The sequence below is a fragment of the Saprolegnia parasitica genome (assembly GCF_000151545.1).
Source record: "Saprolegnia parasitica CBS 223.65 unplaced genomic scaffold supercont2.125, whole genome shotgun sequence".
In the NCBI taxonomy this organism is placed as follows: Eukaryota; Oomycota; class Saprolegniomycetes; order Saprolegniales; family Saprolegniaceae; genus Saprolegnia; species Saprolegnia parasitica.
In genome coordinates this window covers 38,591-57,939 of record NW_012156519.1, presented here as the reverse complement: position 1 = coordinate 57,939, position 19,349 = coordinate 38,591, and the positions used below count along the sequence as shown (strand labels likewise).

The 19,349-nt window shown below is 59.2% G+C and overlaps 10 protein-coding genes across 10 annotated transcripts; 4 read left to right on the top strand and 6 right to left on the bottom strand.

Moving 5' to 3' along the window:
• Positions 1–60: 60 nt before the first annotated feature.
• Positions 61–2,945, top strand: SPRG_14362 (hypothetical protein; the record flags this gene model as incomplete). The annotated part of the gene is made up of 10 exons (XM_012353490.1): positions 61–103; positions 152–409; positions 457–668; positions 711–869; positions 919–1,146; positions 1,195–1,351; positions 1,399–1,602; positions 1,644–2,028; positions 2,078–2,527; positions 2,571–2,945. 10 exons carry the CDS (start codon positions 61–63, stop codon positions 2,869–2,871), a joined length of 2,397 nt encoding a protein of 798 aa, XP_012208880.1. The 3' UTR covers positions 2,872–2,945.
• Positions 2,946–4,212: 1,267 nt separating this feature from the next.
• Positions 4,213–5,427, bottom strand: SPRG_14361 (hypothetical protein; the record flags this gene model as incomplete). The annotated part of the gene is made up of 4 exons (XM_012353489.1): positions 4,213–4,691; positions 4,748–4,788; positions 4,839–5,205; positions 5,229–5,427. The coding sequence occupies 4 exons, from the start codon at positions 5,425–5,427 to the stop codon at positions 4,264–4,266; spliced, it is 1,035 nt and encodes a 344-aa protein (XP_012208879.1). The 3' UTR covers positions 4,213–4,263.
• A 390-nt stretch (positions 5,428–5,817) lies between these two features.
• On the top strand, positions 5,818–6,530 carry SPRG_14360 (hypothetical protein). Its single transcript, XM_012353488.1, has one exon. It carries the CDS (start codon positions 5,835–5,837, stop codon positions 6,420–6,422), a length of 588 nt encoding a protein of 195 aa, XP_012208878.1. The 5' UTR covers positions 5,818–5,834; the 3' UTR covers positions 6,423–6,530.
• On the bottom strand, positions 6,387–7,169 carry SPRG_14359 (hypothetical protein). Its single transcript, XM_012353487.1, has one exon. It carries the CDS (start codon positions 7,144–7,146, stop codon positions 6,550–6,552), a length of 597 nt encoding a protein of 198 aa, XP_012208877.1. The 5' UTR covers positions 7,147–7,169; the 3' UTR covers positions 6,387–6,549.
• A 540-nt stretch (positions 7,170–7,709) lies between these two features.
• SPRG_14358 (hypothetical protein) lies at positions 7,710–8,355 on the top strand. Its single transcript, XM_012353486.1, has one exon. The coding sequence runs from the start codon at positions 7,738–7,740 to the stop codon at positions 8,278–8,280; it is 543 nt and encodes a 180-aa protein (XP_012208876.1). The 5' UTR covers positions 7,710–7,737; the 3' UTR covers positions 8,281–8,355.
• On the bottom strand, positions 8,340–11,630 carry SPRG_14357 (hypothetical protein; the record flags this gene model as incomplete). Its single annotated transcript, XM_012353485.1, has 12 exons — positions 8,340–8,607; positions 8,651–8,803; positions 8,849–8,920; positions 8,962–9,084; positions 9,128–9,271; positions 9,314–9,391; positions 9,429–9,504; positions 9,553–9,680; positions 9,723–9,800; positions 9,845–9,979; positions 10,034–10,873; positions 10,932–11,630. The coding sequence occupies 12 exons, from the start codon at positions 11,628–11,630 to the stop codon at positions 8,356–8,358; spliced, it is 2,778 nt and encodes a 925-aa protein (XP_012208875.1). The 3' UTR covers positions 8,340–8,355.
• A 412-nt stretch (positions 11,631–12,042) lies between these two features.
• SPRG_14356 (hypothetical protein) lies at positions 12,043–13,202 on the bottom strand (the record flags this gene model as incomplete). Its single annotated transcript, XM_012353484.1, has 2 exons — positions 12,043–12,487; positions 12,517–13,202. 2 exons carry the CDS (start codon positions 13,200–13,202, stop codon positions 12,043–12,045), a joined length of 1,131 nt encoding a protein of 376 aa, XP_012208874.1.
• A 353-nt stretch (positions 13,203–13,555) lies between these two features.
• SPRG_14355 (NEK protein kinase) lies at positions 13,556–15,363 on the top strand (the record flags this gene model as incomplete). The annotated part of the gene is made up of 4 exons (XM_012353483.1): positions 13,556–14,218; positions 14,272–14,404; positions 14,453–14,749; positions 14,789–15,363. The coding sequence occupies 4 exons, from the start codon at positions 13,556–13,558 to the stop codon at positions 15,361–15,363; spliced, it is 1,668 nt and encodes a 555-aa protein (XP_012208873.1).
• An 888-nt stretch (positions 15,364–16,251) lies between these two features.
• On the bottom strand, positions 16,252–18,308 carry SPRG_14354 (hypothetical protein; the record flags this gene model as incomplete). Its single annotated transcript, XM_012353482.1, has 2 exons — positions 17,232–18,308; positions 16,252–17,182 (listed from the first exon to the last, which is right to left on the bottom strand). The coding sequence occupies exons 1-2, from the start codon at positions 18,293–18,295 to the stop codon at positions 16,252–16,254; spliced, it is 1,995 nt and encodes a 664-aa protein (XP_012208872.1). The 5' UTR covers positions 18,296–18,308.
• Positions 18,309–18,827: 519 nt separating this feature from the next.
• SPRG_14353 (hypothetical protein) lies at positions 18,828–19,348 on the bottom strand (the record flags this gene model as incomplete). The annotated part of the gene is made up of 2 exons (XM_012353481.1): positions 18,828–19,188; positions 19,245–19,348. 2 exons carry the CDS (start codon positions 19,346–19,348, stop codon positions 18,828–18,830), a joined length of 465 nt encoding a protein of 154 aa, XP_012208871.1.
• Between the last annotated feature and the right edge of the window lies 1 nt (position 19,349).

Below are 19,349 nucleotides of genomic sequence, written 5' to 3'. Positions count from 1 at the left end.
CGCGTGACAGAGCTCAAGGAGCCAGTGATCAGCAATGCTGTCAGTGGCGACTTCGATCTCATGGAAGAAGAGCTCATGGAAGAGATGGAATCGTTTCTCGATGGTAGACTCCAACCATATATCTCGCTTCGCATAACGTTGACCTGCGCAGCCGCCGACGTTGCGCCGGCCAAGCAAGCGGGGGTGCACACGTCGACACCTCAGCTGCTTCGGTCGCCGTCTGCAATGCAACGTCCCGTGATCACATACGAAGACGACGCCGGAGACGCCAAGTACACGGCCGAAGAAGTCGACGTCCTGCGCCGGTCCTCGGTCGTCAACGGGCGTCTCTTCCAGCCGTGGATCGCGTCTGACGCGTACGAAGTCTTCTCGCCCCACGAGCAATACATCGACCCGGACGGCTTTCTCAGTACGCTGCGCACACGCTGCTTTGGTCTCATAGCTCGCTCTGAACAGGCATGTCGCCCAAGCAAATGGACAAGCTCGACAAGTGGGTGCGTCCGACGGGCTATGGCACCGGGCACCCCGTCATGATTGCGACCATTTCGCCGTACGTTATCGTGCAGGACGTCGTCACCGACTGCTCGTTCGTCGCGTCGCTCTGCATCACGGCGGCGTTCGAGCAGCGGTTCCAGAAGAAGCTGATTACAAAGATCATCTACCCCCAGGTATCGAATACGCACGTGTCGTATCTCATCGCCCAGGATTAGGATGCGTCTGGGAACCCAGTTGTAAATTCCGGCGGACGCTACAACGTCAAACTGTGGGCCAACGGCGTGCCGCGCAAGGTCGTCGTGGACGACTGCCTGCCCCTCGGCTACAACGGCACGCTCCTCTGCTCGTGCACGACGACCTCGAACGAGCTCTGGGTGCGAAGATGACTCATCTCGTTCGTTCTGCAATGTAGTTTGGTGGTAGGTGAGCATCATTGAGAAGGCGTACCTCAAGGTGAACGGTGGCTACGACTTTCCGGGGAGCAACTCGGGCATCGACCTCTTTGCGCTCACGGGCTGGATTCCCGAGTCGCTCTCGTTCGTCGACGCGTCGGGCCCGACGAGCGACGTCATCTGGCAGCGGCTCATGAGCGCCTACAACTTTGGCGACTGCCTCATCACGATCGCGACGGGCGACATGCCGCCCGACAGTGTACGTCCGCGGCTTCCTTGGTTGTGAGATTTTGAAACGTTGACGCAGGCGCGCCGCGTCGGGCTTGTGCCGTCGCACGCCTACGCTGTCCTCAACGTCCTCGAAACGTCGTGTGGTGTGCGCTTGCTCCGCGTCAAGAACCCGTGGAACCGCAAGCGCTGGAAAGGCCCGTACAGCCTCGACGACACGCAGCATTGGACGCCAGGTTCGATTAATAAGGGCACTGTGTGTGCACTCCATCTTTGTGTGTAGCGCTGCAAGACGAAGTGGGCTTTGACCTGGACGCCGCGCGCCACGCGAAAGACGACGGCCTCTTCTGGATCGACTTTGACTCGGTGCAAGAGCACTTCAACGCGCTCTTCCTCAATTGGAACCCGGAGCTGTTCCAGTACCGGTACACGGTGCACAAGCACTGGCCCGTCGAGATGGGTCCAGCCAACGACACGTACAACCTCGGTTACAACCCGCAGTTTCTGCTCACGATCCCCAACACGAAGCGCCGCACCAAGTCGTCTCGATCTGGATCCTCCTCTCGCGGCACGTGACCGCCGTCGAGACGCCCGACGCCGTCCAGCAGTTCTTGACGCTCCACGTGTACCAGCAGGCGGCGCGCGTGTACTACCCCAACTTTGCCTTTGCGCGCGGGACGTACAGCAACAACCCGCACTGCCTCACGTGCCTCGACGTGGACCTACTGCCGGACGGCGCGACGTCCTTTGTCCTCGTCGCGTCGCAGTACGAGAAGCTCACGTCGCTCGACTACACGATCTCCGTCTTCTCGACGGACGAACCGTTCGAGTTTACGGCTGCGCCGGCGCCGCCTCTGCACAAACACACGCTGCGCGACCAGTGGACGGGCACGACTGCCGGCGGCTGCCCCAAGTACGACGACAGTGTGCGTTGGTCACCGAGTCTGATCAGAATGGCGTAGGTACGGCTCGTTCCTGCACAACCCGCAGTACCAAGTGGTCGTCACGGACACGCTGACGGACGTCGTCATCACACTCGAGGCGCCCGTGCAGTATCCAATCAACCTCCGCTTGGTCCGTGACGGCCAGCGCGTCGGCGCCGTCTCCAAGAAGTCGCTGCACGCGCAGTCGGGGGAGTACCGCCCGGGCTTTTGCTACATTGAAGTCAAGGACTTGTCGCCGGGTGAGTACACCCTCGTGCCGTCGACGTTCGAGCCCCACTGCATCGGCGCCTTTGTGCTGACAATCGCCGCGTCATCGCCGCAATTCCACGTGTACACGCTGCCGCCCGAAGGTCATGGCTTGGTCGAAACTCTCGCCGTCGGCAAGTGGAACATGGCGGCGGGCACGGCCGTCGGGTGCTCCAACTTTGGCCGGTACCTCTTGAACCCGCAGTACTTCGTGCAGCTCTCGTACGTGGCATCTAAAGTATGCGGTGCTGACGCTGCTGCGTAGAGCGGTGACGCGGCTTTTTCTTCGGCTACGGCCGACGCGATCCCCTGTGCCGTCCATCAACTTGGCACTGTACATGTGCGGTCCCAACGGGCAGCTGGACCCCAGTGCCAACCCCACAACGGCAATCGGAACGTCGGGCAATGGCTGCTACACCAACAGTGCGTCCGGCGCGCGGACGCCGCTGCTCACGCTGTCGCCGGGCACGTACGTGGCCATCCCGTCGACCTTTGAGCCGATCCAGGCCGACTTTGACCTAGTCGTTTACTCGGACAACCCCGTCACCATCTCCCGCGTCCGGTAATTTGGGTGCGCACGCAAACCATCGTCTTTATGCATACGCACCGCTGTTAACGCTGCAAACATGATGTTCTTACCGTTCAGCGGAGGGAAGGAGCTTGTGCGTGGTCTTGGCGCTTCGCTCGTGACGCGTCGTCGGTCGAGTCGAGTCGCCGCCGCAGCCAGCGACGAGAGCCATTGGCTAGGATGCTCAGAAGCACCAGAGTTGCCTCAAACACACTGCCCCAGACATGGATCGCAGTGCGAAGTCGCGCAGCATCATCCATTTGCGCTTTGACCGAAGCGCCGGGATCGTCGGCGTAGGCGAGCGAGCTCGGGCCATCGACAAAAGCGCGTCATCGCTACGTATGCGGGGCCGTCACACGCCGCTTGTGCCGCATCGTTGCAGCGCGCAAAGCAGTGTACTTGTAGAACACGTGAGGTCGCAGCGTACGTCTGCAGCACGTCGGTGGCGTCCAAGAGCGACTTGTCGAACGTCATCACGCCGCCCGTGAGTGCCGCCAAGCGGGTGACGCGCACGCCATCGTCGGCGTTGGTCGTCGCGGCGTCGACAAGGTGCACCTTGAGCGGGCCAAGCGTCTTGCGACGGAACGCCCAGTCGGTGGCCCTGATGCCGACGAAGGCATCGTCGTTTTGCAGAACATTCGAGTGCAGCGTCGTTGCGCGAAGGGTGTAGACGCGCACGTTGCTTGGGATCGCTGCGTAGATGAGGTCACAACGATATTTTTCAAGACCGTCCATGCCACCAGCGTTGTTGTCACAATGATGAGGCGCTGGAGCGTTGAACGGATGTCTTGAAGCGCCCGAGACACAGCGGGCACGAGGCTCGTGAGCGCTGCGTCTATGTAAATGTAGCTGGTCGCGCGACGAATTGCCGTGACGCGAGCGTCCCGAGCCAAGTCCGTGACGAATTGGACCACGACGGTGCCCTCGATGTCGCCTTGGCAAACTGGGTTTGAGGTTCTAGCAGAGGCGTGGTTGATCATTGCGCACAGCACATCGCACATCTCCAGAGAGTTGGACGCCCACATTCAATGCAGCTCTGCTCGAGTTGCTCACTCCGCCGAGCTACTAGTTGATGCGCCGACTCGGTGCATCAAGAAACCAGACCGTAGCAACGAAAAATGATTTGGCCGCTCCCAGCCCGTCGCAGTGGCGACGCCATCAGCGATGCCGCAGCCGTGAGTGTCAAGAGACACTCATACTGCAAGTGCAGCAGAGGCACGCATTCGTGCAACGAGTTGGCGAGCGAGTCGGAAAGATGGCAGCTGGTTGCGATGGCCCAGACATGGTATATTCCAAGCGCCAGCACCACGGGCAAGCCCATGGAGCATTGCGCGACGAGGGTCACTGCCCAACAGACAACTTGAATTATGAGGAAGCGCCCGCAGAGCTTTTATTTTGGGGCATTTTTTCGTAGCTCAAAGTAGGCGTCTACGAGGTGCATGTCGTGGACGTAGTGGAAAGAGACGGAGTCGGGTGCGCAGCAGTCGGACCCGTTTCTCCAGCCAATGCCGATGTGGTCCGAGAACCAGTTTTGCGCGTCGTAGATCGACGCGTAGTTCCAGTGGTCAAAGTCATTGACGTCGTCGGGCCAGTAGTAGACCTGCTCGGGCGAGTACTGGTGGAAGCGCTCGCGGTGCAAACTATCGCGTGTGTCCGTGGGCACGACACCGCGGTGATACATGCAGAACGAGATCGCCCAGTCGTCTGGCACAACCTCGTCCGGGAGGCACGATGGCTCATCGAGAGCTGCCACGAGCTGCGTCAAGTACGCAGAATTGAATGCATAGCCAGCACCGCCAGGAGTATAGTACAAGCCCCCTATGTACGATTGAGCATCGTCCATGTACCTTGTGGGAGAAGGTACGTAGTTGTACCTTGATTGCGTGTTTCACGGAGTACGGTCTCCAACGCTCGCCTACAATACTCGTAAGGTATGGCGCTAGTCCTGCCTGCGAGCGATCGCACCGTCGATCTCGCTGCATGTAGGAGAGGTCGTGGAAAGGTTTTTGCATTTCAAACCACTGCAGCGTCATGCGGTGGCCAAGCAACGTGGGCTCGTCCGGCGATGCCATCGACGTGGCCACCGAATGCAAGTACGAGAGTAGGTTGTCCATGATGACGTACGTGTCGTCGTCGCATTTGAAGATCCAATCGTACTCGGATGCGTCGTACTCGCGGGCGAGGAGCCGCACGACGAACCTGTGTTTCTGCCACAGGTGGTCGTGCGTCGCCGGCGCAACGACGCGGACAGTCGGGATCTCATCGTCCTCGACGTTGCTCATGAAGAGCAACTTGGTGCAGCGCTGCCCCCATGTTTCCTTGATTGCGCGCGCTCGTGCATGCGTCTTTTCGTACGTGTTGACCCAGCAAAGAATGCGAAGCGGCGCGGTCGCGTTGCTGATAGCGATGAGCTCGAGCGCTGGAAGGTTGGCCCAAGCGCCGCTTCAATGGCATTCAGGCCTGGTCGTGGCATGTAGGCGAGGGCGTTCGTCTGGTAGCGAAGGTCTTCGCCCACGACGAGGCTTGCGATGGAGGCGGCCAAGGCCAAGCGCATCCCTGTCGCGATCTTTTCCAGGCTTTCCTCGACTCCAAGCAATCCGGATCAATCCGGATAATGCGAAGGGACGCGTCATGTGCTTAAGTGAAATAGTGTGAGGTTTTCTAACAGTAAAATGACCAAGTTTGACTTGGCTGGAAGAATAGTGGTCGATGTTGCGCGCCATAATTACCTACGTGCTCTGCAAGGAGTGCTGCAAAAATATAGTAGTCATTGCGTGCATCGCGTGAGCAGGAGGAGGCCCAAGTATCAGCTACTAGTTGTCCTGTCCTCTGGCAAAGCCTTTTGGGATATGGGTGTCACCAATTTAGGAATCACACTATTCAGGTGTTCTGTTCTGGATTATCCGGATGGCCTCTGGTAGAGCCAGGGCAGCTTATTCTTTACTTTGGCAGCGAGACAGGATGAAGACCAACATCGGCGCCAGCAGCATTGAGGGCAAGATGGCCAAGCCAAGCCTCGCGTCGCGCATCAAGAACGTCGACAAGATGGAGCTGCCGAAGCTCCTGCGCTACATGCGCGTCGGCAACATCCTGTGCTCGGCGCTGCAGATCTTCGCCGGTGTCACCGGCTTCTTCAGCTTCCTCACGCTCAACATCACGGGCTCGCTCGTCTCGCTCTACGTGGTCATGTTTGGCCTTCTCTTCCTTCTGTACGAGTGCCGGCTCAACTCGATGGAGTCGCGCATCCGCAACAACTTTGGTTTCCTCTACACGTACAAGGGTCGCGCCGGCTTCATATTCTTCATTGGCTTCCTCGATTTTGGTATGAGCACCGCCTTGGGCACGCTCGCGGGTATCGTCATGAGCCTCGCTGCGATCACGAACCTCTACGTCATGTACAAGCACCCAGACTTCAAGAACGTGGGTGTCAACGCGGACCCGACGGCGTCGTATGCGACCGGCAACCAGGCCGCGCAGGACTACCTCCGCGCAAACCCGCAGGTCGCGATGCAAGCTGGCTCATTCGCCCTCTCGGCCCAACGGGTGTAAAGACCGGTACTGCGGAGCGCAGCCACGTCGTATCCCGGAAGCAAAGCAAGTGCGAGTAGATGGCAATTTGCATAAAGCAGAAAATAAAACTATTGATTTTATGCGAGGCGTCCATGTGCGCGTGGCCTCACACCACCGGCTTGGGCTGCGCAGCGGCCGAGAGCGCAAACGTACTCGCTTGCATCGCAACGTTGGGGTTTGCGCTCAGGTAGGCCGCCGCTTCTTGCTGGCCGGATGTGTAGCCAAGCGTCGGGTCAGCGTCGCGGCTCACGTGGCCCGACTTGAATTCCGGGTGCTTGCACATCACGAGGAGGTTCAAGAGCGCGTTGATGCACATAAAGACGCCGGCGATCGTACCGAGCGTCGTGCTCATGCCAAAGTCGAGGAACCCGATAAAGAAGATGAAGCACGCGCGGCCCTTGTACGAGTAGAGGAAGCCAAAGTTGCGGCGGATGTGTCCTTCCATGCTGCTGAGGCGACACTCAAAGAGAAGGAAGAGGAGGCCAAACATGATGACGTAGATCGAGACAAGTGTGCCCGTGATGTTGAGCGTAATGAAGCTCGTGAGGCCCGTGAGACCTGCGAAGACCTGGAAGATGGAGCAGCCAACGTTGCCGAGGCGCATGAGGCGTAGCACCTTGGGCAGCTCCATCTTATTGATGTTGGCGATGCGCGTGACCATGCCCGTCTTGGCCGACGGCGACGACGACTCGAGCGAGCTCATGCTTTTGGGGTCACGATCGGAAATGACCCGCTGCAACGGCTCGCGATGGCTCGGGCGGTTGCCGCGCGTGATTGGGCGCCGTTGGGATGTGAAACGAGCGCTGATTGGATACGCATAAGACCAGCAACGTGATTGGCCAGGGTCCCAAAATAGCGCAATGGCGATCCAAACCAAGATGGCGAGCTCGAAGCTGCGTCTACTACATGCCGACAGAATCTTCCAAGATGGACTGGGACGCCTCTCGCCTTCCAATGAGCAGCCGCCCTCGACGCACCGCGTGTCTGCACCTGCGATGAGGCGGCAGACGTCCACGCAATGACGTGGACGATGCGAACGTCAGCGGCGGATGTCACCTCGCAATGACGAATCCAGTGCATTGAGGACGTGGTGGCTCCAAACCCTCTCGGCCCCGGACCTCGATGGCGAGGGTAAGTTAGTGAGGCGGCAATGACTAAGCGTGTCGCCGGTCGCCGAATCTCGAAGTTCGAAGATCCGGACCTGGTCAGCGGCTTTCCACCACCCCTTTTATCCGGACGATGAAAACAGTGGCGGGGACGTCATTTCGCAAAATCGAATTCGACGCAAAAAACCATGTTGGTCTGGCAAGATATTTTCACGGAGGACGAAGTCGTCTCGGACTCGCACAAGGTCGTCGACGCCAAGGATGCTGAGGGCAACGTCGTCCCGGGCATGCTCATGGTCACGTCCAAGACGGTCACCAAGGGCGGCCTCAACATCGATGTCGGCTGCGGCGACGCCTTCGGCGGCGGCGACCAGGACGTCGACGACTCGGTCGAGACGGTCAACAACATCATTGACGAGTCGGTCGGCTTCGGCTACACGGAGACGGGCTTCGACTCGAAGGCCGACATGAAGGCGTACCTCAAGGGCTACTTCCGCAAGATCATGAAGCACCTCAAGTCGACTGGCGCCAGCGACGAGAAGCTCGATGAGTTCAAGTCGGACGCGCAGGAGATCGTCAAGTACCTCACGTCGCAGTTCAGCGAGCTCCAGTTCTACATGTTCCGCGCCATGGACACGGAGGCCGGCATGGCCTACTCGTACTACCCCGAGGGCGCCCTCGCCCCGGTCTTCCTCTACATCAAGTGGGGCCTCAAGGAAGTCAAGTTCTAAGTGCGACCGTTTGTCATTAGTGCTATAATACACACTCGATAACAGTCGCTCGTCGAGCGCCTTTTTATATTGCTACTATGGCGTGACTTGAAGCAAGGTCTCGCGTGCTGCCTCCAGCTGTACCTCGGTCAGTCCCTTGACGCTGCTCGACTCGGTGGCGTCGTGGCGGCGCTGGCCCGCGTCGTGGTCGCAGAGGAAGCAGCCAGGCTCGGACAGCTGACCTCGCATCGGCTCGTCGGGTGCCTTCCACAACATGGTCTTCTCCTCGAGGCAAGCCATGTGATACGCATGACCACACTCAAAGATGCACACATGCTTGGCGGTGCTCTAAACATCCACCGTGATGAGATGCCAGTAAGAGGTTCCCTACCATGGGCAGAGACTGCTTGAGGAGGAGCGAGCAGACGCCGCAGGACGTCTGGAGCGTCACGCGCCGGGGCTTCTTGCGTGCGACGACGAGTCGACGAAGGTGCTCGATGCGGTCCGTCTCAAAGACCTTGGTGCAGCCGCGGTACAAGCTCATCTACACGTCCATGTTGTTCAAGTATTGTCATCGATGGCGTGGTACCTGGATGCGGTAGTTGGTGATGATCTGCAGGACCTTGTCCTTCAAGCCCGCAATCTCCATGTCTTCGGGGATCTAATACGGCATGACGAACGCATCGCGGCGAAGAAATGGACCTTCTGCATGACCTTGATCGGGTCAATCTTGTGGTCGCACGCGTACTCGAGAAGCTCCTCCATGCACTCGGTGTGCGAGAGCGAGATCTCAATCAAGTAGTCCCACAGCCCGCTATCGTGGTCCTAATAATCCGGATCGCATCGGCATTCGGTTGCGGCGCCGCACCTCGACGAACTGGATTGCTTGCTTGACGTTCTTGAGCTGCGTCATGATGAAGTCGAGCGCCTTCTTGTGCTGGCCCATGCGGCCGAGGATGAACACCATCGCGTCCCAGAGCGGCGGCGACCGCTCCGAGCAAAACTTGTAGGCCTGGCAATCCTGCATGAGGGTCGGTGCCGGCGGTTCTCGTACCTTTTCAAGCGGCACGAACGAACTCGTTTGCAGAAAGCGCAGAAGCACGTGCGGCGCAAACTCGGCGTAGAGCGCCACCTACGTTGCGTCATCCAATCGAACTCGTACGCTCTACCTGCATCTCGTGCAGCGACGAGTACTTGTCCGTATTGTAGTCGACGAGCCGGTGCACAAAGAGGTTGTGGAGATACCTAGGAAGCGCGAGAGGTGAGCACACGAGCCGCGTGCTGGGAACGCACTCGTGGAGGAGCTCGCGCTTGTGCTCCAACTGCTTGACGATCGCGTGGACCTTGAGCTCGTCCGACTTGATCTGGTGCACGAGCATGCGCAGCGCCGCGTCGCGATCGATGAGCATGAGGTTGACGACCTACTGTTGCTGCAGGTCGCAAGACTTGTACAGACGTAGTACCTTGTTTTGCACCGAGTCCCACAAGTTGTGCTCGACGATGAGCTTGAACGCGTGGTCCTTGTTGGAGCACATGGAGCCCTAGCGAAGGGTAAGCGCCGCGGACGACATCACGGACCACGTACCTGGCTGAGGTAGATGCGGAGCGCGTGGTCGTACTGCTCGGTTGCCGTGTAGAGCTCCGCGAGCGCTTCCATCAGAAAGGCTGTCTCCATGCTCATGTGGTCAGCTTCCGCAAGCCGGCGCCGACGCACCGTCGTCTAGAACACGTGCCGTGATGAGTTGTTCTCTGGCTGCCTTAAGTGCACGGGCACCTCGAGCTGGTTGATCCACGCGTCGGCGTCATAGAGCGGCTCGAATGGCGACGCGCTCTCAATGTACTCGCGACTCGACTGCACGGGCAGCTTGTCCTGGAGGCGCGGCTTGGGCCACTTGCGAATGATCTCGAGGAGCGACGCCGGGTCCGTCTCGAGAAAGTGCGTCAGCACCATCTCGTACTGGCTCGACGGCAAGCGCGGGTTGGCCGTCGGCATGTACTTGGCGATCGCGCCCAGCGCGCCCTTCTGCGCAAAGACGTAGACGTACTTTTCCCAGAGGTGGCCCGCGAGGAGCTGGTGACACACGTCCGCCGCTTTCGCAAACGCCTTGGAGAGAATGAGTTCGCCGAGGTAGTACTCGACCAGCTCGTCGAGCGCATGCTTCTGGAGACTCGCCACGTCCGTGAGCGCAATGTTGAGCGCCGCCTCGTACGAGCGCGACGCCAGCGCGTACGCGACGCGGTCGTCGACGTCGCGGCGCCGGCACAGCACCACGTCTCTCGGCGCGCAGAGGTACAAGACGCGCTGGTCGCTTCCGAACGCCAGCGACGCCAGCCGGTAGTCGGACGCCCGAAGCTTGTCGTAGCCCTTGATCTGGAGCACGTCCGCCGCGAGGGGCTGGCCATCAAATTGCACGAGGTGCACTTCGGGGCAAGGCAGCGTTTCGGCCGGACCTTCGCCGCGCTCCTTGCCAACTGTTGTTGGCGGCGCTGACCCCGGCGGGCGGTACGCGAGGAGCGCCGCGGACGACTCGCCCCACGGCGCCAGGCCCGCGACGAAGAAGTCAAAGGTCAAGAACGCAACAACTTCGGCAGAAATGGTGCCGAACGTGGCTTTCTCGGGTGCGTCGGGCGTAGAGGACGAGAATTTGACGACGCGCAGTGTGGGGCCCCACCCGACTGAGAAGGCAGAGGCCGTGGGTCGATGTCGTGTGCCACTCGAGGTGCGCCTTGCAGAGCTCAAAAGGCGGGCAGTTCTGCGGACGTTCAATGTACGTGACGCGCGACTCGGTTGACGTGTCGTAGACCTTGACGCCCCAGTCGTTGGCCCACGCGAGGAGATTCTCATGGTACCGAATCGAGTGCACGGGGCCTTCGCCCTCGTGGACCGTCGTCTCCTTGTCGATGATCCAGCCCTTCTTGTTGAGGATGAGCTGGCCGGCGATGCCACCGCAAGCAAACGTGCGCTCGCGCTTCGACGCGTACATGGTTTCGAGCTGCGCAGAGTAGACGGCCGAGTAAAAGTTGTAAATGTTGACCTCGCCGCCCGCGTTGGGGATCGCCACGCGGACACCGTCGTCGCTCGAGATCGGGAGCAGCGAGTAGACGGCAACGGTCCCGTCGTCCGAGCTCGATACGATGTGCTGACCGGTTTCGTCGATCGAGATCTCCTGCACCTTCTTGTGGTGCTTGTGGAGCCGCCGCACGTAGCGCCCGTTGAGCTCGAGGAGGAGCACGTGGCCTTCGTATGTTCCGACGCAGACAAAGTTGAGGTGCACCGCGATGCAGCTCAGCGCATCGTCTCGAAAGAGCGTCTGGAAGTGGCCGCCAATGCGTTCGTACTTGAGGACCGGCTCGCTCTCGGGATCCAGCATCTTCGCTCGCTCGTCGTCACTGGCCAAATCCGCTTGTTTGATTGGGTCAGCATCCTGCCCTCACATGATTTCCCACTGTGAAAAACGTGAGAATCACCGCACGGGTCTTGCCACGCTACCGAAGGCACTGTTCGCGTGGTGGAGCATATCATTCGTGTTGTATAGGTAGCCTTGGCTGCTTGAGAGCAGCACCATCAAGCGATGTATCTCGAGGCGGGTTGTGTCTAGGAACGTTTCTCACATTTTGCACACTGATCGTCTACCTTGTGACATCCTTGTCAAGAGCAAACCATGTGTGAAATGATTTTTCACGTTGAAGCCAGCCAAAAGATTTGCTTGTCGTCAAAGTTCAAATGTATCGAATTGCAACTAATGAACTAGGGTCCTAGACTATTCTTGACTCGCTGCGTCGTCATCGCACCATGGTCTGGTTGTCCACACCGGTAGGTGCGTGCTCGTCGTTGTTGCGCTCCGAGCCGCCTTCCCCAACAGGCCCGGCCGCGTCGCCGACGACCCCCACGGGATACGCGGGCAGAATTTCGGCCGACCCACAGCAGCACGCGTCGCCCTCGCAGGCCATGAAGGCGAACGTGATCATGCTCAGGAAGATGAGGAAGAGGATCATGTCGGTGTAGAAGAAGATCATGCCTTGCATGTACTCGTCCGGGCTCAGCTTTTGGTTCATACACGACGCGTCGTAGGCGAACCAGAGACAAAGAATCAAAATGAAAGCGCTTGCGAGCAGGTACTCGGTGACGCTCATGGGTGGTGAGAGAGTTTCGTGGAGCGCCGTGAAGAACACGATGAGCGAGAGCATAAAGACGATGCCGAAGGCGATCGCGACCGACACCATGTAGCTCAGGAGCCGTCCGGGGCTGTCGGAGACCCCCGCAGCGGTACCGTGCACAGAACGCTGTGGAGCGTGATGACGACGAAGGTGAAGATGAAGACGAAGAGGCTAATGTGCTGCGCGAGGTACGCGTCGAGACCGGCGAGAAAGATGGCTTGGAACACGGTGTAGACGGCGAGGATGCCAAAGTTGAGCGGGTAAATGTACTTTTTGAGGTACAGCACAAAAAGCGAAAGGATCATGAGGCAGAAGACGCCAAAGAGGTTCCAGGGACTCCTGAACCACGAGCCCAAACCAGGTGCAGACGTGAACGCGAAGTCGAGGCCAATCACGGCAAGCAGCTGCAGCGAGAAGAGCCGAAAGAGCTTCTTCCGGAACCCAATTTGGATCTCAAGCGGCATGTTGTCGACTGCGAACGGGTCGTTCACGGGGTTGTTGCCGTTCTGGAAGATCGAGAGCCCAATCATCGTGCTCGTGCTCATGTGGCTCTTCTCGTAGTGTGCTTTCATGGTGTCAACAAACTTGGAGTCGACGCCCTTTGCGACCTTTTGCGCCTCGAGGTGCTCGAGGAAGATCGTACCCCGGCGGTAGTACTTGCGCGGCTTCACCTCCGACTTGCGCGTTCTGCGCAGGTGGGCGAAGAGCGTCGTGGCTGTGCCCCGGCGCGTGCCCTTGGCCAACTCCTCGAGCTCGGCCGCTGCCTCGGACGTCGCGGGCTTCATTCCGCACGTCGATGTGCCGGGTTTAACGAGCGAGTTGGGCGACGGGAGGCGCGTCACCGTGGTCGGCACGTTCGTTTCGCGTGAGCTCGGCACCGCGTTGGGGCGATCTCTTCGAGCACCTCCTCGGCCATCATCGCGCCAGTGAGAAGTACGTTTTGGCGTTGGCTAATTTTACGCTGCAAATCGCGCGACAAGATGGCGCCACGCCGCCATTTTGGCTGTCGAAACGCGTCCATCCAGTGGCTCAACGAAAACAGTGGACGAGACAGTGGATATTCCGGATTGGATCCGGCGCGGACGTTGTTCCAAAAGAATCTTGCGACGGCCCGTTCCGTTGCCGCGACCTCGGCGCCATGAACCAGTACGTCGAGGAACGCTGCATCGGCCGCGGGAGCTACGGCTGCGCGTACTTGGTCACGGAGGCGAGCACCGGCGACAAGTACGTCGTCAAGAAGATCCCGGTCGAGCTCATGACGGACAAGGAGAAGCAGCAAGCGTTCGCCGAGGTCGACCTTCTCGCGCAGCTGGACTCGCCGTTCGTCGTGCAGTACAGAGAGAGCTTTGTCGAGGGTAGCGTCCTGCACATTGTCATGGGCTACTGCGATGGTGGCGACCTCGCTGGCTGCATCAAGGCGCAGCCAGAATGCGGCGGCTACTTTGACCTCTCGCGCGTCCTCGACTGGTTCGTGCAGATGGCCTGCGCGATCAAGTATCTGCACCAACGCCGGATACTGCACCGCGACCTCAAGACGAGCAACATCTTTCTCACGCGAAAAGACATTGTCAAGCTCGGCGATTTTGGCATCGCGCGCACGCTCAACTCGACGATGGACCAAGCCAAGACCGTCGTCGGGACACCATACTACATGAGCCCCGAGGTGTGCGAGTCCAAGCCTTACTCGTACGCAAGCGACATTTGGGCGCTCGGCTGCGTCCTCTACGAGATTTGCACGCTCAAGCATGCCTTCGATGCCCCTAATATCCTCATGCTCATCGTCAAAATCATCCAGCACGACGTACGTACCGTGTTGCTTTGGTCGATCGAGGATAGCGATCGAGTATGATCTAGTTTGCCCCGCTGCCAGCGTGCTACCCACCCGAAATATCGGACCTCCTAAAGGCGCTTCTGGACAAGAACCCTGACCGTCGGCCGACGATTGATGATATTTTGCGCGCGCCGTTGATCGTGCAGCACATGCAGCGTGCGTTCCGCAGCCCGTTGCTTCCTTGAATTAATCCAGCCAGCGTAGAGCTCCACGCCAAGGGTGGACACCTCAGTGAGCATTTTGTACGCGAAGCCAAGATCACACCACTGGTCGCACCGCCGTCAGTCGTTGAAATCTTCGAGTACTCGTACGACGACGACGATGACAGCAGCAGGTGGCAGGTGGCCACTCCCACGCAAACGGTGGTGCCGGCGACAACAGGCTGGGTCCACGCCGACGGAGACGAGGTCGAGGAGCGCATCGAGACGGAAGAGCTGCTCAAACCTAACTACGCGACCGAGTACACGCAAGAGTGCTTGGCGAGCAAGCACATCAACTACGGTTGGTGATGTTGCTTGCATGGGCATAACACGCCCTTAGGCCGCAAGGTGGTTCGGCGAAAGGCGCTTACAATCGACCAAAAAGTGAACCTCAAGTCGATCCATTACATGAGCAAGCTCCATCTTGATGCGGAGCTCGCGCTCGGCGTCTCGGACGATGACGATGAGGCTGCGGTGGCGCCCGTGGGGCCCAAGCGAGGCAAAGCCGTCGCAGCAGCTGTCGAGCCAGACGACAACATTTCGTACAGCGGGAGCTCCAATTACGACTCGGGCGACGACGACGACCACTACACAAGCATGAGTGAGTACGAGGCCGAGGAAAACTTTTACAGCGACGACTCGGACTTTGACGACGACGGACCGCCGCGCACTGAGCTCTTCGCGTACAGCGAAGACTTTGAAGACACGGAGGCCGAGGTAATCGAGTACGCCCAGGACGAAGTCGACGACGGCGCGTCCATCTCGAGTGACTCTGAGGACATTATTGTCCTGCCCCACGACCCAAAGCAGCTCCTCCTTGAAAGCTACACGGGGGAAGAGGTCGCGATCGTCCGACGACCAAGCGGTCGACGCGCATCAAAAGAAAACCTCCGAGACGCCGTGTGCGCGACGTAGCTCGACGGGAAAAGACCTATACCTTCGTAGCAAGACTGTGTCTTTCATTTCGTTCTCCATATGACTCGCTCGAACACTGGCCCTCTTAGCAGAGGCTGTGCCCTCCCGCGCCGGCCCTGGTACCTTGGGAGTTTTTAAGTGTGTAAAACGCTATTTCCTACCGATGCGATTAAGGATTTCGATATGGTCAGCGAGAGACGCAGCGCCGTGGATCCATCTCGGTCGCCACATCAATGGATCACCATCATGGAAGCTGCGCTTCGGTCGGCAGACTCCCTAGGGTATCTAGGTCGCCCTTTACTACATAAAAGGTTGTCGTGTCTTCTTACCGAATCCGACGCGCCGCGTCGTCGCCACGTCGGCTTCATTGCACCGTTCATTTAGGATTGCCCACTTGATCGCGGGACCGCCACGTCACGGGGCTCATCGTCCGGATACCGCGCAAGTCCGGATATTTTATTTGGACGACTGCGAACGATGGTGAGGCGCTGCATGACGGCGATGGCTCATGGCGACGTAGACGGCGCTCTTCAACTTCACGGGTATGCTCACGATGGTGCTGCTCTTTATCTGCACATGCACCTACATCCGCATGAAGTTCCCGACGCTCTTCGACCGAGGCCAGCTGCCCGGGAAGCACGAGGGCCTCACAGGGCTCTGCTGGAAAGCCTCGCGCATCGGTGAGCGCAAGAGCGAGTGGGTCGCCGGCATGCTTTTGGCCATGGCCGTGCACCGCCTTTTCATCGCGCCTGCATAAGTCTCCGAGCCTTCGGTCGCCCCTCATTTGGACGAGGCGACAATGCAATCAATCAGGCAGTTGCTGCGTAAGAAGACGAGAACAATGCATGTTGGTGTAGTTGTATACTTGCAACCTGTGCACAGCGACGATTACGTGCCCTCGGAGAGCACGAGGTGTGCTTGCTTGGTTTGCTTTTGCCGACGGTCGAGCGACTGCATCTTGGTACTGACATTGGTCTTTTGTTGGGCAAGCTCCTCCTTGAGCTGCTTGAGGCGCTTCTCTTGCTTCTTCTTACCCGGCGCGTGGCCGTGGAAACGGTACGAAAGCTGGCGGAAGGCTTCCTTCTTGGTCAAGAGCCGGCCAAATTCGTCCCGGTAGTCGAGCTTGACGCCGTCCTTGATTTGGAGTTCTTCGTTAAAGCTACGGTCGCGATGGTCGTTCGCACGGCCTGCTTGACGCAGCTGTATATCATCGCGAAGGTCACCGCGGTTTCGAAGCAGCGCGAGTGTCGCAGCCATGCCCGTTTGCACCAAGGGCTCCTCAACACCCCATGTCGCTTCGTCGTCGTCGTCGTCTTCGTCTGCACCTTGCATCGCGTCGTCGGCAGGTGCATCCGCCTTGGTCTCTTCTTCGTCCACATCCACCGTCGGCGCCGCGAGCTTGTCGACGGACGCGACGCGGGCGTCCATGGCATTCTTGACGCGCACGTCAAAGTCCGTCGCCTCGCTAAAGACGATCGTGTTGGCTGTCGGCGCGTCGCGATGGATATTGTGCGACGCGGCGCTGTCGGCTGCCACTTGCGACAAGACACGCGCTTCGTTGGACTCGATCACCGCGGTCTTGGCCTGCAGCGCGGCTTGGCGGGCGCGGGCAAGCGACGCGCTGAGCTCTTCATCAATGTCCTCGACAGCGGCAGCTTTGGCCTTCTCAGCCTCACGCCGGCGGGCGTTCTCAAACTTCGCGCGGTTCTGAGCCTCGAGGGTCGCGACTGCGCTTGCTGCATCCGCCCGGCGCTTGCCGTGGTCGACCGCAGAGGCTCTCGCCTCGGCTTCGAGCTGCTCGACGAGGTCCTTGGTTGCACTCTCACCCTCGTCTTCGTCATCGTTCTCGCGCCGGCGCGACTTGCCACCCTTCTTTCCGAAGCTTCTTGGTCTTCTTCTTGTTGAAGACTGTCATCTCGTCGGGCGTGTAGTAGTCGTCCATGGCCTGGAATTGCTTGATGGAGCCAAGGGTGACAGTGCCCGCTGACACGGCCGACGCCGGCAAGGACGGCGTCTCAACGACATGACCACCGAGGGCGCTGAGCGCAAACTTTTTGCGCGCCCGTGCTTCCTTCATATCGTCTTCTTCGTCGTATTGCGTGAGCAGCCGCTTCTTGGGTCGGTCGCCGAGCACGGTCGAAAACTCTTCATCGTCAAAGCCCGAGTAGACGGGTCCGGCCGCGCGCTTCGCCATCTCTTCGCGCTCCTTGCGCTTGTCGGCCTCGGTTAGCGTCACGTTTTCGAGCTCGTCGTCAGCGTCGTTCACGTTGCCCATGTCATCGGTAAGGATACGGTTGTCCTTCAGCGTCAAGATGACGTCTTCGCCCTCTTCGAACGACTGCGCATCGTGAGCTACCGTAAGACCTTCAAGGTCCATCGCGCTGTAGGTAGAAGAGGCAGCCGCGGGTGCTTTCGTGCCTGGAAGAGGCGCAGGCGCCGTTGTCCGACTGCGACGGACCCAATCGAGGGTTGACGTCGCATCTTCGGCGAGCGTCTCACCGAGGGACTTGCCTTGCATCTTGGCGGTATACTCGCGCTTCCGCTTGGACTTCTCCAGTGTCTCCTTGAGCTGCTTTTGGTGCGCCTCGGCTGCGAGGTCCTCGCGCGACTTGGCTAGGTTGACCTCCTTCGACTCGGGCTTCGTGAGGCGGAGAGGCTTGAGCCCCATCGAGATACGAAGCTTGTTTGTCTCTTCAACACTCATACTGATTTCGCCGTTGCTCTCTGTGACCTTGGGCTTCGAGTCCTCTGGTGCCTTCATTGGCGACTCCTTGGTCTCTTCGACAGAGCTCCGTCGGCGCCGGCGCTCTGGCGTGCGATCCTTCTCATTGTCGCGATAGCGGTCGCGTACATCGCGGTGGCGGTTGTTGCGACCACGGCTGCGGCTACGGCTCCGACTGCGGTGGCGAGCTGGACTGCGGCTACGTCCCATACTTGCTTCTCCGCAGCTCTGGTGTGTGGGCTGTCCGGATAATCTGTGCGCTTCCCTTGGATAAAAAGTATTTTCAAGCAATAAAAATAAAAGAGAGCACTCGATATTGGACCAGGACCATTGGTCCAACCCATGGGTCCAACCCAAACACGTTCGATGTTCTTGATCACTGGCATGAAGCTCTGGCGAGCTACTGGGGATAGGAACATGCAGAGCGCTACAGATTTCCAAGGCCTTTACCCGTGTCCTTGCTCCTGCGCCCGATGCAACGTACTAGTACATCACAATCTATGCTTTGGTCGCTCAAAGGTTCTCATCGAGCCCAAATGATGGGCGCGGCTGGTACAAGGCGATCGCGCGTTCAGCTTCATGCGGCGACGCGTGGTTCTCTGCACCAGGGCCGCCGACTTCTCCGTGGATATACATCATCTGCATGCGACATTCCTATTAGATTCGTCGACAAACAATGACATCAGAATGCGTATATTGGTGCCAGTCGGCGAATCTAGAAAACTCGAGACTAGATGAATATTTACTTCTTGGCAACACCGCCGGTCGTGCCCATGCCGAGCGCCGACTTGAACGAGTCGTAGATCCACCACTGGAGACCCGTAAGCGTACCGATCATGATGATACGCGTGCCGAGGCCCTTCGTGGCGAGGTTGGCGAGGCCGGTCTCCGAGGCAATCTGGCCGAGGCCCTTGCCCTTGTTCTCAGCCTTGCCCATGAGCGAGACGAGCGAGTCGGCGGGGTGCGAGACGATGGCGCAGATGACACCGGCAAGGTAACCCGAGGCGAACGTGACACCGAGCTGCGTGCTCTTGGGGTACGAGTCCTTGGGCTCCGTGAGCGTGCGTGTAGAACGCCTCGACGACCTTCTCGAAGAAGAAGAACTTGGCCATCGTGTACGGGATCGTGGGCCGCGACCACAACGGGCACCGAGCCGAACGGGTAGCGGGTCTCGGCGGCGTTCGCCTTCATGGCGGCGACGGCAGGGCCGAGCTCAACGGGGAACGTGCCGGCAGGCGACGTCTGGACCTTCACCTTGACCATT